The sequence below is a fragment of the Plecotus auritus genome (assembly GCF_963455305.1).
Source record: "Plecotus auritus genome assembly, chromosome: 5".
NCBI classification, from domain to species: domain Eukaryota; kingdom Metazoa; phylum Chordata; class Mammalia; order Chiroptera; family Vespertilionidae; genus Plecotus; species Plecotus auritus.
In genome coordinates, this window is record NC_137776.1 from 182718475 (window position 1) to 182733452 (window position 14978).

General features: G+C 55.9%; 1 protein-coding gene across 7 annotated transcripts in view; it reads left to right on the plus strand.

Moving 5' to 3' along the window:
• Nucleotides 1–14978, plus strand: part of PRRC2B (proline rich coiled-coil 2B) — an 80577-nt gene that overhangs the window by 20267 nt on the left and 45332 nt on the right. For all 7 annotated transcript variants that reach the window (XM_080670324.1, XM_080670328.1, XM_080670325.1 and 4 more), the window contains exons 2-6: nt 6903–7071; nt 7826–8003; nt 11474–11576; nt 13694–13766; nt 14118–14261. In XM_080670324.1, coding sequence (XP_080526450.1) covers nt 6957–7071; nt 7826–8003; nt 11474–11576; nt 13694–13766; nt 14118–14261 — 613 coding nt within the window. In that variant the 5' untranslated portion in view covers nt 6903–6956. The remainder of the gene's footprint in view (nt 1–6902; nt 7072–7825; nt 8004–11473; nt 11577–13693; nt 13767–14117; nt 14262–14978) is intronic.

Consider the following 14978-nt stretch of genomic DNA (forward strand, 5'->3'; position numbering starts at 1 on the left):
AAGGGTGACAGTGGGACGGGCAGCTGAGAGGCGAACAGCGCAGAGCCAGGGTAATCGCTGCCACTGGTAGAGAGAGAGCCTTCTGGGGGCGGGCGAGCACCGGTCACCACTGAGGCATTTGTTCTCTCCTTTATCCCCGACTACCCCGTGAGGTGACTAATGGTACCCGTCTGTGTTTAACCCCCGAGGAAACAGGCCTAAAGTCTGGGGCAGAGGTGAGATGCACACTGTGTGTGTTGGAGAGCGGAGGTGGCGGGGTGGGCATGAGACTGGGTGGCGGTTCGGGGCCAGAGGGTTGGGACTTGCCGCTGGAGCAGTGGGCGGACGTGGATGGTGTGTGGGCAGGTGCTCGTGCTGTGGCTTGGGTCGGGCAGAGGAGGACTGAGGACGGGGCAGGGAGAGCTGACTGGTCAGGGAGGCAAGGATGGGGCTTGCAGGAGGTTGGGCGTGAGGAGTGCTTCGGCCCCCGCAGCACAGGCCTTGTTTCTGGTTTTGAATTTCTGTTGCTCCCCAAAGGTGCTGGCTCCAGGGGGCGTGGCCTCTCCTGGTGGTGGCTGGTGTCTGCCATCGGAGCACTGAGTTACAGGAGCCCCACATCCTCCCCTTGGTCCCGGCATGCCTTGTTTTCAGGCAGCTGATCTTGGACAGGTTGGGGCTGTCTGTAATCTGCGGGGCACCGCATACCTTTCCTAAGGAGCCCCCCTGCCCCCGGGGGCTTCTGCAGGTAGAAGGGTGCCTTGCGCTGCGAACCGAGCCTGGGCCCAGCTCTCCAGATGGCCCGCGCCTGGCTGCCAGGGAGTGGGGGAGGCGGGCGCTCGGCTTCTCCACAGGCAGCCCTGCCTTTTTGACTGGTGCCTCTGGGGAGCCTCTGACAGCGCGAGTGGGTGCGAGTGTGGAGTGGCGGGTGTGTGCTGCTGCTGTTGCTGAGTGCGGCATCAGTCCCCCTGCAAGACCCAGCTAGGGTTCCCCACCCGGCCCTACTCCCGCCCCGTCTGGTGCCCAGTGGAAGCCTTTTTGTGGCAGTCATGTCATGGTAAGGCATTCCTTCCCACACCCGCTTCTCCCTTCAGGCTAGAGGTCAGCAAGCTGCAGCCCAGATCCGCCCGCCCCGTCCGTGGAGGGGAGCTTGTGTAGGACACAGCCATGCCTGTGTCTGTGTTGTCCGCGGCGGCAGCGTGGGCAGGCTTTAGTCGTGGCCAGGGAGGCCCTGTGGCCAGCAGTGCCACACATGCCCTCTGGCCCTTCGCAGAAGGCGTTCGTGGAGCCCACGACAGGGACCGGTGCTCGGTGTCTCCGCACCCCAGCACCGAGCAGCACGGCGTCTGGCATGCCTCGTGGTCCGTGGACGTCTGAGCGTGTGGTGTGTACATGGCACCTGCCTTACGTTCAGGGTCTTGTTTGCCAGACCTGGGCATGTTGGAGAAGGAGGGACTTGGTGACTGATCCTGCCCCTGGACCTCGTGCTGACGGTCCTTTACGCTTCGAGTGGGACGGAGCGAGTGCGCTGTCTAATGACCACGTCTTCCTGACCGCGGGCTGCCCCCGGGCGCTGGCCAGCCTGCTGCCTCGCCTTCCGTTCCGTTGCTCGGGCTTCTCGGCATGCAGTCCAGCGGCGGGATCTTTCCATTCCTTCTGTACACACGCTCCGCCTGCCCTGCTCCCGCGCTCAGGCCGGGGCTTCTGCTCGCGCCTCAGCCCTTGCACACTTGCTGAACTCGGTGTTGGCGGATGGTGGGTCTTCCCCCGTGACTGTCTGTGCCCTGGAAGGCAGGCTTGGGCTGGAGCACGCCGCGGGTCCTTTGTCAGCCCTGGTGACTGAAGGAAAGGGCCACGTGGTGATGTGTCCGGGTATCCTGAGGGTTGAGGAGTACTTGAGAAACCAGATGTTTCTGGCCTGTGTTACTGGGACCAGGGAGACCTGTGAAGAGCCGGATTTGCCTTGCATGTGGAGCTGGATGTTGGGATAAAGAAAATGCTGTTATTTGGAGACTTTGTCCAGTGCCATCTTCTGTGCAGCTGGCCAGAGGCTGCCTTCAGCCTGGGGTGACTGATTTCAGAAGCAGTGCATCTCTGTCCTGTCTGTGCGCTTGCCCTCCCGCAGCCAAGCAGCAGCGGCCTGGAGTCGGGTCCTCTGGGCACTAGGTCTGGGCCTGGTCGTGTCCACCCTGGGCTTAAAGTCCCACACTAGGTAGTCCCGTGACCTTGGACGAGTTACTTCTGTATCTTAGTGTCCTTCTCGGTAAAGCAGGCTGATGACCGTAGTATTTTCGAGAAAGAACTGTTGTGAGGGGTCCTCAGTGAGGCGTGGGTGCTCAGCAGGGTGCCTGGCTCTCAGGAATGCTGGAGGCCACTTTCGATAGCCCTGAATGGGTAGCTGCAGTGGCTCTCCAGGGAATTACAGCCGTCCCAAGGCCATCCGAAATTGCCTGTCTGGCTGGGTGGCTGACCCTGGCTGGTACCCAAGTGCAGAGTGAAATTAATCCTGTACCCGGAAATGGCTTTCGATAAGATGGAGTGCAGGGCGATTTTCGCGGCGGCTGGGGGTTGGGGATGAGGAACAGCGAGCTGGCAGTCCCGCAACCTGTTGGACAGGTGGGACTGCTGTCTGGGGAGGCGGGCTTGGTGTTAAGTGCCTTTGCTGGGAATGTTTGGAGCTGTCTGGTTCCAGGGAAGCCTGCCCCTCTCTGAGCAGGTCTTTAGATGACTTGCCAAAACACGCAGACCTGAAATTGTTCTTAAATGTCCTTCTCTTCATTCCCCAAAGCTGTCTGCCCTGGATTTTAGACCCTGCTTCCTCTGCCGAATGGCAGCATTTTCTTTCAGGCCAGCCATTTTCAAGATGCTCTTGGCCCCACGGCAGTGCCTCGGGGAGGAGGGGTTACAGGGAGGGTTGGCACGCAGGCGGGACTCCCCCAGGCAGGGCACATGTGGCTCACATCTGTTTTTATGTGACACTGAGGATCCCAACGAGATTTTGTTTGGAGGGAAACCAAAAATGAATTCTGTTGCCTGCAACAGAGAGGGAAAGCAGCGTGAATGCGGAGGCCAGGCTGGGTCTCTGCCTGCCCGTGCGGACCTGGTGCCTCTCAGCCAGTTCTCGTCCAGGCGTGAGTCATGCTGGAATGAGCTCTCCTCTGACCCGCGGAGAAAGCAGAGAAATGCCTTCTCTCACCTCACCCGCTCGTGAGTCACGCCCAGCGGCCCAGCTGTTTGCTGCACTTCTTTCTGCCCTGGGACGTGGCGAGTGGAGTGTGTGTGAAAGTGAGAGAGACAGACAGACAGATGAGACAGACAGAAATGGAGCAGGTCTTTGGAAGCTGTTTAAATCCCTACTGACAGTTAGTGCTCCTGGCCTGATGTTTGTGGAAACCAGCGGGGCAAGCAGAGTAGCCAGATGGGTGTGGGGCTGGGCTAGGCCCCACATATGACACTACATACAGTTGGGGGGAACTGAGTGATGGTATCTGTATTTTGAGTTTGGGTCCAGCGAAATCTGGCTTCGTGAAAGAACCCTCGCATGCTCCGAGGCCGGCGTGTGAGTCTGTAAAACTTCGTTTATACTTCGTGGGCCCTGGAGGGCCTCTGTTGCACGTTCCTCTTGGATCTGACTAACTTGCCAATCCCTGCTCCAAGGGGACGCTGGGGCAGGAAGACGTCCGTCTGTGCAGCCTTACTGTGGAAGGTTAAGATGAACAATTATCAGCTCCTCCCCCACAGGCGCCGTTGCCATAGCAATGGTGACTCAGTGGCACTGTCTGGCAGCAGCAGGTTTGAGGAATGTAGGATCCAGCCCCAGCAGTGCTAAGAGACGCTGCTTTGACAGTGAAGCATTTGCAGTTCTATGGCTGTGGGTTACCCGCATTTGGAACTGGCTGGCACGTTTGGAACCTAGTCTTAGATGGGGAAACCGAGGTCCAGAGAAGCCAGTCGTGTGCCCAGCTAGTGCAGAACTCGGTTAAGAAATGGGGGGGGGGGTGTCTCTTTAAGAAAATCGTGCAGGTTTAGTGCAGACCTTAGTGCAGTGTGTTCCCGTCTGGTTTCCTGCGTCTCTCTGGTTGAGCCTCTGATGGGAAGCATTTCATCTGAACACACAGTAGGTGCTCCGTTCCTACTTGGTGAATGGTTCGTTTGCTGAGAGGACAGGTTCAAGCATCTAACGCCTCACAGACACAATTCTGACTTCCCAGGGGGGTGGCTCATGTTGGCCAGGTTTCCTTTCTTTCTCTTTCAGCGGTGCCAGTGCAGGTGTGGCCAGCCTGCCAGTCTCCTAGCGCTTCCTGCAGGTGGGGGTGGGGACCGGTGAGTTCTCAGAGGAGGTCCTGTCCGCAGGAAGACGACTGAGAGCTGTCTGTCCAGTCTGACCTCTGCCCAGGGCGGAGCGTAAGGAAAATGCGCGCTTCAGGAGTTTGGGCTCAGATTTGAAGAAGGCTTTTCAGCGGTGCCTGTAGAAATGCATGCTTTCTGGTCAAGGCTCGGAAGGAAAGACTCTGGATTTTTAGCAATCACGCATGATAGCATTTAATGTGGAAGTTTGGTGAGCCGGGATGGCTGGTAAATGATTTTGCCTTCTCTTGCCTTTGCCAGTTTGGTTTTTAATTTAGTAAGAACTAGCCATGTGAATTTAAATTAATGACGCTCAACCTGCAGTCCTGCGAGGTGTGTGGGTGGGAAGGAGGCACCGCTGGTTTTATTGAGAAATGTTGGTGGGCCAGTGGTCAGGTGAAAGCCCAGAGGTAGCTGCAGTTCAGCATTTTTCATCATTGTGCCAGAGTGAAAGATTCCAGAACATACTTCTTGTAATTAGCCCATTGACTGTGGGGGCGGGGGGCCCTCATTGCTGTGGGCTGGACGTTGCAAACTGGGGGTTGTGTCCAGCTTGTGCTCTGCTGTCTATGTCCCAGGCCCATAAGAAAGATATGTTGAAGAGCCCTGGCCGGTGTGGCTCAGTGGATAGAGCGTCGGCCTACAGACCAAAGGGTCCCGGGTTCGATTCCGGTCAAGGGCAGGTACCTTAGTTGCAAGCTCCTCCTTGGCCTGGGCCGTGGTCGGGGCTCGTGCAGGAGGCAACCAATTGATGTGTTTCTCTCACATCGATATTTCTATCTTTCCCACTTCCGTTCTCCCTAAAAAAAAAAAAAAAAAAAAAAAATCAGTGGAAAAATATCCTCAGGTGGTGATTAACAACAACAAAACAACAAATTTGTTGAATAAATGAGCGTATTAGTTTTCTCTTGTTGCTATAGGACATTGCCACACATTTAGTGACATAAAACAACACAGCTGTGTTCTCTTGCCGTTCGGGGGTCAGAGTGAAATGCGTCTTGCTGGGGTAGAATCGGGGTGTCCACAGCACCGTGTTCCTCTGGAGGCTCCAGGGTGAGTCTGTTGACTTGCCTCTTCCGGCTTCTGGAGGCCCCCCCTTCTCTGCCCGCGGCCCTCTTCCAACTTAAAGAGCATCACTCCACTGCCACGCCCCCTGACCCCCCCTCCTGCCTCCCTCTTCTAAGGACCCTTGTGGTGACATCGGGCCACCTGGATGATGCAGGATAATCTCCCCATCTCAAGACCCTGAATTTAATCGCACCTGCAGAATGCCTTTGACCATGTGCAGTGACATGTTCACAGGTTCTGAGGCTGAAAACACCCTCACTTTGTCGTAAGGGAATGAAGTGCTTCCTAAGCAGCCCTAGAGCGTCCATGGATAACTCCTCCTGGTGGATAAAAGGCACATTTCTGTCCCTTTGCCGGACAACACTCCCCCCTCCCCCCCCCCCCCCCCCCGTGTGCCTTTTGGTGGCTCCTATTTGGACCCCTGCTCGAGCTTTTGGCCTCTTCCGGGATGGGGGACCTTTGAAAGTGCTTGTTCTAAGACTTTTTCTTTTATTTATTTTTAATATATTTTTATTGATTTCAGAGAAGAAGGGAAAGAGAGAGATAGAAACATCAATGATGAGAGAGAATCATTGATTGGTTGCCTCCTGCACACCCCACACTGGGGTTCGAGCCTGCAGCCCAGGCATGTGCTCTGACCAGGAATTGAACCGTGACTTCCTGGTTCATATGTTGATGCTCGACCCCTGAGCCACACCAGCTGCGCTGGAGGGAGCCTTCCTTATTTCCACAGTGAACGGCCTTGAAGCCAAACAGCGGCCAGGATTTCACTTGAATGTGCTTGGGTTTTCTGGAGAAGGAGATGTTTTGGTACCGCTGGGTTAGAACTGTGTTTGAGTAATAGCTTCTGGATCTGAAATAGTTGTGCTTTGAATGTCATTTGTACCTTTGGGTCGGGGGGAGCATCAGAAATATCAGATGGGAGCAAGACAACGATTTCTTGATGTTCGGAAACCCCAGTCCCTGTCTTAGCTAAAGACTGCCGTTCTGCGGACTCGCCAGCTTTCTGGGGAGCGCTTGTTTCTGGTTTCCACGCCGCATCTCAGAGAGCCCGCTCTCCTGGCCTGAGCACGTCTTCTCTGGGTGCTGGTTCTTTATTTCGGAAAGTGCACACCCGGCTGCTCCGGGCGACAGACGGCCTTCAGTTGCTTCCCTTGGGTTTGGTTGCTTGTCCTTCCGGGGTGGGTCGGCACCCACCTCCCGGTTCTGCCCGCCGTACCTTTGATGTTACATGGAGAGGCCGTGAGAGCTGGTACTCCCTGCTGGTGATGAGCAGGATTGGGTCATTTCAGAGGGAGCAGGGTGAGGGGGAAGGTGAGTGTTGGGCGGGATCAGCAAGTCTACAGAAAGTCTGTGAACGTGAGCAGAACTGCCTGTGCGTGGTAAGGGTGGCTTCTAGGGGGAGTGCCCAGCTTTCTCTAGACCCGCAAGGAGATCCATGACCCCTAAAGGATTTATTCGCTGGGTCAGAGGTTCGGCGGATTGACACTCTCTTTCTTTTCATTTCAAAGGCAGATCGGGGCGGCGCCGAGAACAATTTCCTTACTAGATGACATTTCATCGCAATGTCCGATCGTTTGGGGCAAATAACCAAGGGCAAGGATGGGAAAAGCAAGTATTCGACGCTCAGCCTGTTTGATAAGTATAAAGGAAAATCAGTAGACGCAGTCAGATCCTCAGGTAAGACCCGGGTGGGGCCAGGCCTTCCCGCTTTGCCTTCAGTGAGAAACGCCTGGTCAAGGACCGTGGAAGCCGAGTCCTTCCTGTGGGCAGGGAGTGGTCACCGGTGGTTCTGGGCAGCAGCCCCCCTCCCCCCGACCCCCTCGCTCCTGCTTGAAATCTGATTTCATACCCTGACGGCTGTGGGGGCTGCTTCCCCCTCCTCTTATCTCACTGAAACCCGGGGTATTTTTAGCCTGGTGGTTAGAATGGAGCTTCATTTGCATTAGACTCACCCGGTTTAGATTTCATGGTTCCCGGACTCTGGAACGTGGTGGGAAAAATTCCTGCCGATGCTATCCCTACCCCATGGGGTTTTATGAATGCCCAGGCTTGGCGTGGACTCGGCCAAGGCCTGGTCCTTTCAGCCCTGCTGTAACGAGGCCAGCGCACCTCCACTTGCAGAGAGGTGCTCTCCGTGTGGGACCCAGGTTTCTGGGCCTGGCTCCTGACACAGGTCAGCAGCTCCTGAGCCTTCTGCCTGCTGTGCAAATGGAAGCTTCCGGGTCCTCCAAGGCCTTGGCGAAGGGCTTGCCAAGTGACTAAAGTGACCCCCAGGCAGTGCTGTTGGTTTCCCTGGCAGAGCCCCCCTCATTTTCGTTCCGTTGCCTTTGTCATGATCACTTGGGGTTTGAAAGAGCAGCTGAGTGATCTGGCCTCTGTCCTTCTGTAACCTGCCCGTGTGGTATCTGTTTCCGTCCCTGTCGCCCTGCAGTTATTCCTAGACATGGCTTACAGAGTCTCGGGAAAGTTGCCACAGCCCGGCGTATGCCACCGCCCGCAAACCTGCCAAGCTTGAAGTCTGAAAACAAAGGAAACGACCCCAACATCGTTATAGTACCCAAGGACGGGACGGGATGGGCAAACAAGCAGGACCAGCCAGACCCAAAGAGGTGAGAGCAGAGGGCAGGCGGCTCCGGCACCCTCCCTGCCTGCACAGCGCGGCGCTGGGGACGGGAGAGTCCCAAGGCAGTGTCTTCCGTACTGACCTGCTGCCTCGATTCTCGCTCCCCGCCTGCCGTTTTCCTGCCTCTTGGAGCCACAGGCGTTTCTGTGGGCCGCCTGGTCCCCCGGCCCAGCCCCGGTGCCTCATTAGAGAAGGCCCATCAGTCGCAGGTGCGCATGCGGCGACTCCGAGCCAGTTCCTGGACGAGCCTCTGTGGGCAGAGCTGGCGCCTGCACACTCCATTATGGGGTCCCTGTGGGTGGGCCAGCAGCCGGCCTCCCGCAGCAGAGACTGCTGCGGGCCCGAGGGAGAACAGCCCGCAGCCTCATGACCCAGGTCTGGCCGGAAGTCGTTAGGGAAGCAGCACTGTTGGGCTGCTGCGTGGCGGGGCGCATAGCTGGGCCTTCCCCAGCGCCTGAGCCCCCAGCTGTCTCCTGACTGGGCTCTGGCCAGGGATAGGGGTGTCCAGGGAAGAGGATTTGGGACTTGTGCTGGGGGGAGACAGAAACCTCGGCCGAGGTTAGCCTGTTTGGGATGAATGCTCCCCAGTCCCGGCTGGTGCACCTCCTGCCCTGCATCTCATGGTCCGGCTGCTGATGCTCGGGATCCAGAACAGCTGCTGACCGACGTCCTTCCCTCTCGCTGGAAACGGCCACACAAGCTTTTGTGAAACTTCTCTGTAGTTACTCCAGGCAGGGTGTAGAGCAGGGGTCCTCTAACTTTTTAAACAGGGGGCCAGTTCACTGTCCCTCAGACCGTTGGAGGGCCGGACTATAGTTAAAAAAAACTATGAACAAATTCCTATGCGCACTGCGGGCCCGGGACGCGTCGGCTGCTAAGCAGGACAGGCAGCGGCACCCGGCGGGCCGGATAAATGTCCTCGGCGGGCCGCATGTGGCCCGCAGGCCATAGTTTGAGGACGCCTGGGAGAGTGAGCAAATAGTCAGATCTTAAAGCAGCAGTAACCACAGTAGCGTCCTAAACGCTATTTAACATTTTCTGACAGTTTGCTTGGGCATCATGCTGGTTGATGGTGTAGTGCAGTCGTCGGCAAACCGCGGCTCGCGAGCCACATGCAGCTCTTTGGCCCCTTGAGTGTGGCTCTTCCACAAAATCCCATGTGCGGGCGCGCACTGACAGTGCGATTGAAACTTCGTGGCCCGTGCGCAGAAGTCGGATTTCGGCTCTCAAAAGAAATTTCCGTCGTCGTCCTGTTGATATTTGGCTCTGTTGACGAATGAGTTTGCCGACCACTGCTGTAGTGTGACTTAGGAACGGTCAGCGTGCGGGTGCCCAGCCAAGCGGCCGGTAGCTTTATGGCACCTGAGGAGCCATTTGCTTCTGAGCTTCCTGGGCCTGTGGAGTCAGAATAACACGCGGCTCCAGGGGCAGTCACAAGAGACAGAGGAGAGGACACAGCCAGGTCCCCAGCCAGAGCCTGGCCTGGAGGAAGTGCGTGGCAGGTGCCCGCCGTTATTGTCATTCTAATCAAATGGTGGACGCTGCAAACTCCAGAAACATGGATGTGACACATTTCAACACAGGCCGTGAAGTGCCCGTGCTACGGACAATTCTAGAGAGGCGGAGCGCGCTCCCGCCCTGTACTGTCCTCAGGCGGCGCTGGCACAGAGCGCTGCAGCTCCCATGGGGTCGATGATGCTGCCGGGAGGAGGGGTGAGTGTGAGAAGGAAGGCAGCAGACCCAGGTCCCGGCTCTCTGCTGCTGCGGGGCCTGCCCTCCTTGGGCGGATTGAGAGGTGGGAGGGGGAGCAAGTGCTTAGCGGGAGAACACTTAGGCAGCACTGCCTGGAAGCTCCTGCTTTGGGTAGAAGGTCACGTGAGAGGATCGACGGCCTTCGTTTTGTAAGGGTCACGAGTGGGGATGAGGTACTTGGGTGCAGTGAACCTCGGAAGAGTTAGTGTCGTGTGGGATTGGACTTGAGCTTACAGAGGAAGCACCAGCAGTGGGTGGATTCTGGCGAGTGGATGGCCGACCTCCTCGAATCTTGCCCGGCAGAAGCTTGAATAGAAGAGACTGGAAGGCTGCTGAGTCAGCAGAAATCTTCCTTCAGGACCCTTTCTTGTTATCTTCTCAAAAGATGACCTGTGGGGCCCTGGCCAGTTTGAGTCGGTGGTTAGAGTGTTGACCTGCAGACTGAAGGGTCTTGGGTTCAATTCCCAGGTCGTGGCCAGTGGGGGAGGCAACCAACCAATGGGTCTCTGACATTGATATTTCTCCCCCCCCCCTTCTCTCTCCATTCCACTCTCTCTAAGAATCAATGGAAAAATATCCCCCGGTGAGGATTAAAAAAGTAAAGATTACCTATGGGGTGAAAACTGATGCAACCTTTTCTTGGAGGGCAGTTTGGCAATATCTTTTAAACTTCAAAACATCTTTTGATCTCCAGCCGGTTTGGCTCAGTGGATAGAGCATCAGCCTGCGGACTGAGGGTCCCAGGTTTGATTTTGGTCAAGGGCACATGCCTGGGTTGTGGGCTTGATCCCCAGTGGGGGGGGACATGCAGGAGGCAGCCAATCAATGATTGCCCCTCATCATTGATGTTTCTATCCCTCTTTCCCTCTCCCTTCCTCTCTGAAATCAATAAAGATATATTTAAAAAAATTAAAAACCCCACATCTTTTGATCCAGCAATTCCATTTCTAAGAATTTACACTTCTGAATTATACAAAGGTGTACAAAGCTATTTATACAAAAATGTTCATTGCAGTTGTATCTTTAATAGAAAAAAACGGAGATTGGTAAATTATGGTTCACAGTTGTACTGTGTCATTAAAAGAAAGAGGAAGGTCCCTATGTATTGTCACAAAAAGATGTTAAATTAAGTAAAAAAGTTACAGAATTGTATGCATGGCATTATTCCACTTGTGTTAAAAAATACTGTATTATGTTGAGAAAAAACTGCTTAGAGTTTCTCTCTGGAGGATGAGATCATGAGGAATTCTGTTATATATATTTATAAATTTAGTTTTGCTATAAGCATATATATTTTACAAGCCAGGAGATGGTAAAAATGCTTTTATATCCGCTGTTTCAAAGCAGTCAGCCCCCTGAGTAGCTGTGAGCGCTTGGTCAGGAGGAAGGGACCCAGAGCCCCTTCCCTACAGTGACTCGGTTTCCCCATCGGCAGATCCTCCATGACTTCATTGTTCACATGAGCTTTCAGTGTTTGCAGACAGAGGCCTGTTCTGCCCTGTCGATGCCAGTGAGTAGGCGGCAGACGTGGCAGTCTGCCAGCGTGCGCGTCTCCCGGGGCAGGCACTGCTGCTATTGGCCAGAGGGGGTCTTGCTGCCAGTGAGCCTCTGAGGAGCAGCTGTGGCTTTTGGAAATGCAAAGGGACCTTGTCGGCGTGGCCTGTGCCGCATCTGACCCTCACCATGTGTCCTGCCTCTGTCTAGTTCCAGTGCGACGGCCTCTCAGCCGCCGGAGTCGCAGCCGCAGCCGGGTTTGCAGAAATCTGTCTCCAATTTACAGAAACCGACTCCGTCAATCAGTCAGGAGGTAGGTGCTGGAGACCCCGCCCCAATGGCCAGATGTCGGAGCCACCTAACACCCGCCACCGAGACGGGTGCCTTTGCTTGGCTTGCTTATACCAACGGCAAACTGATGGAGGAGACCCCAGGCAGAGCTGAATACAGACACCTAGTTTGAGTCTGTTGACTCCTGTGGAGGTGAAGTCGCTCAGGTAGAAACGGGCTAGGTCGGGCTGCCAGCTGTGCTCCGAGACCAGTGCCATAGCAGACAATAAGCAGTGGGCCACGGAGAGGGGGAGTCTGGAAAACAGCATTTAGAAGCTCCTTTGCTGTTGGACGTCTTCTCAGCGTCTTTAACGTGCTAACGTGCACCCTGACAGAGAGGCCATCAGGGACCGCAGGCCCCAAATTGATTTGCCCTCGGAAACCTTTCTAACGAGGTCTCTAGGGACTAGTTGTGTCTCAGAGCCTCCTTGGGAAATACCCAGCTGCAATAGTCGCTTATTGTTGATGCATTAAAATGTTTTCCCGGAGAGAAAGGCGTGGCTTAGCTGAGCAAGCGCTCCCGGTACACCGCGCCCATTGGAGACTGTGTGGGTCCCAGAGACCGCAGGGTCACGCTAGCTGGTGGCTAGAACCCCGGGGGAGAAGTGTTGAGTATTTGAGATCAAAAGAAATCTAGACAAGACCCCTCGCACTCACCAGACTCTTGGAAACAACTTGAGCTACCGAACTTTAGTCTTGCGCTGCCTGGCAGTGGGGGGTCTGAGACCTCACCCCCCGTTTGCGGGGAAGTTTATAGCTTTGCCAGAAGGAAGCCCCGCCCGACAACACCAAACAGTACTTTTGAAATGAAAGAGAAAAAAATCATATTTGTGTGAAGCTCCCTATTCATTGGCCTAAGTCCACGGGGGTCTGCGAGTATGTAGAGTTGAACTCGTGTGTTTCTCAGAATTTGAAACTAAACGAGAGGGCGAAGCCCGTTTTTCAGCCCTGGCTGCACAGCTCGCTTGCCTTTGGAGCTTGGTGAAAGAAAATAATGTGCCTGGACCTCACCCCTGGAGAGCCGGGAGGGGCACCTGTTAAAAGAAATTGTATAGGGGCCGAAACCGGTTTGGCTCGGTGGATAGAGCGTCAGCCTGCGGACTGAAAGGTCCCAGGTTCGATTCCGGTCAAGGGCACGTACCTTGGTTGCAGGCACATCCCCAGTGGGAGGTGTGCAGGAGGCAGCTGATCGATGTTTCTCTCTCATTGATGTTTCTAACTCTCTATCCCTCTCCCTTCCTCTCTGTAAAAAATCAATAAAATATATTTAAAAAAATAATTAAAAAAAAGAAGAAATTGTATAGGGGACCGTCTCGGAGCCCGGCCTGGGGTAGCACAGCCCCTGTCCGGTACTCGGCTCTTATCAGCTGCTGCCTGGCCTTCGCTCACATGCAGAGGTGCTGGGAAGAGACTCCCACTTTCTGAAACCGCACCCGAGGCCGTAGGTTCTCTTGGGGTGAAGTTCACTGGCAATCATAGTGACCCCTCCTTGGCCCTGTAGGCACCTCATCCAGTTTAGTGCCTTTGGCTGCGTATAGACACCCAATGGGAGGCTGTGGGTTGGCCCTGGTGCCCCTCTGCTTCCTGCTGGCTCTGGAGGTCACCCCCCCTGGGGGGGGCTGTCCACCCCAGCTGCATGGTCCCCTTATGTGGTCCTATGGGCAAGACCTGGGGGCATTCCAGCCACCACGGCCAGCATTCAGGGCAACTCCCAGTAAGTAAATGGCTTGTTAGACCCAGTCAGCTCTGCGCTAAAGGTAAGGGACAGCCCCTGCCGTGAGTGTGTGCGGGAGGGGGAGGGCTGGAGAGAGGGGTCAGGGGAAAGGGCGCCTATTTAATTTGGTACCTAACCCAGTAACGGATGAGGCTTTGCTCATCGAGCGCTGTGCTGTAGCTTTGCCTTTGGGAGGGGGCTCGTCAGCTGAATGCTGTTCAAAAAGGCGGAGCTCCTATGCTGATCCCGCTCGGCACGTGGCCGTGGACCGGTGGGCATCGTGGTGGAACCGGGGGGCGGCCATGAACACCTTCCCACTTGCTTGGGGAATGGACAGCAGGCCGCTGGGGCTGGCTGGCTCTCCTCTAACTCTCTCCCTTTTTCAGAACACAAATACAGTGCCAGGTGGACCAAAGTCATGGGCACAGCTGAACGGAAAGCCAGCAGGACACGAAGGTGGTAAGTGGGAAGAGGTGGGAAGAGGTGGGCAGGACGGATGCGCACCTTCTTGGGACCATTCCGGTGGGTCCAGGTTGTCTCGGCCTAAAGCTTTGTGGAGTCTCTCACCTGAGAGTCACTGCTCTGGGGGCCTGGCCTTGGCCCCAGGGAGGAAGCGCTGGTGCTGAAGGCGTGTCGGGGTTGGCATCCGGGGGCCCTTGGGGAGCCCTAGTGCGCTCTGCCAGCGCGGCGCCACGCCCTCCCGAGGAGCCCACCCTGACCGCGTGGCTGTCCGGGCTTGGAGGTGCTGAGGCTGAGAGTCCTTGGTGCCGACCTCACTGGCTCCATACGTCTTTCCGGTTTCCTTGACAGGTTTAAGGGGCTCAAGCCGACTCTTATCCTTCTCTCCCGAGGAATTTCCGACGCTGAAAGCAGCTGGAGGGCAGGACAAGGCTGGCAAAGAAAAGGGCGTCTTCGATCTGTCGTATGGGCCAGGACCAAGCCTCCGCCCTCAGAGTGAGTGAGCTGCAGCCCATGCGGCACGTGGGGACGCAGACTCCCCCCTGCCTCCCGCCTCAGACAGGAGTGTGCGGGGCCCGAAGGCGGGGCCTGATCTCTGCCTGACCTTTGCCTGACCTCTGCATCCACTGGACTTGAGCCCTAGGCTGGTTGGGAGGTCACCCCTTCTTCCTTGTTGTTGGGTCGGCCAGGCCCGCCTGCCTTCCTGCTGTCATTAGAAAGCTCTGCTATGCTAGGAGGTCATGGCTAGGATGGGCGGGCCAAGGACCAACGGCCTTGGTCCCTGATTCAGGAGCGGTTTTCCAAACGGGCGCTTCCCAAGCCTAGTGGAATGCCGTCAGGGTCACTTGGGGAGTGTGTGAAAGGTGTGACCTCCAGCCTCCCCACCCCCGCCAACTTAGAAGCCCTGTTTTTAACACACGCCCTTACGTAGCCCCTCAGCGCTGACCTCCACGGCCCGTCCTCTGGGGTCTGGTCAGGGAGGGGGCAGGTGTGTGGAGAGCTACTTGCTGGTGATGTTTTCAGAGGCTGCGGGTGGCTTAAGGTGTTGTTTTCTACCTGTTCTAACCAGAGATTCTGAAGTGGCTCTTGTTTTTTTGGGGGGGTTGTTGGGGGGATGCTTGACCTGGTCTTGAAATATGCGGGACTTGTGTTTGCTTGTCGTGATTAACCCCCAAGAGCTGAGGTCCTGTGAAGGGAAGGATCACGGTGCAG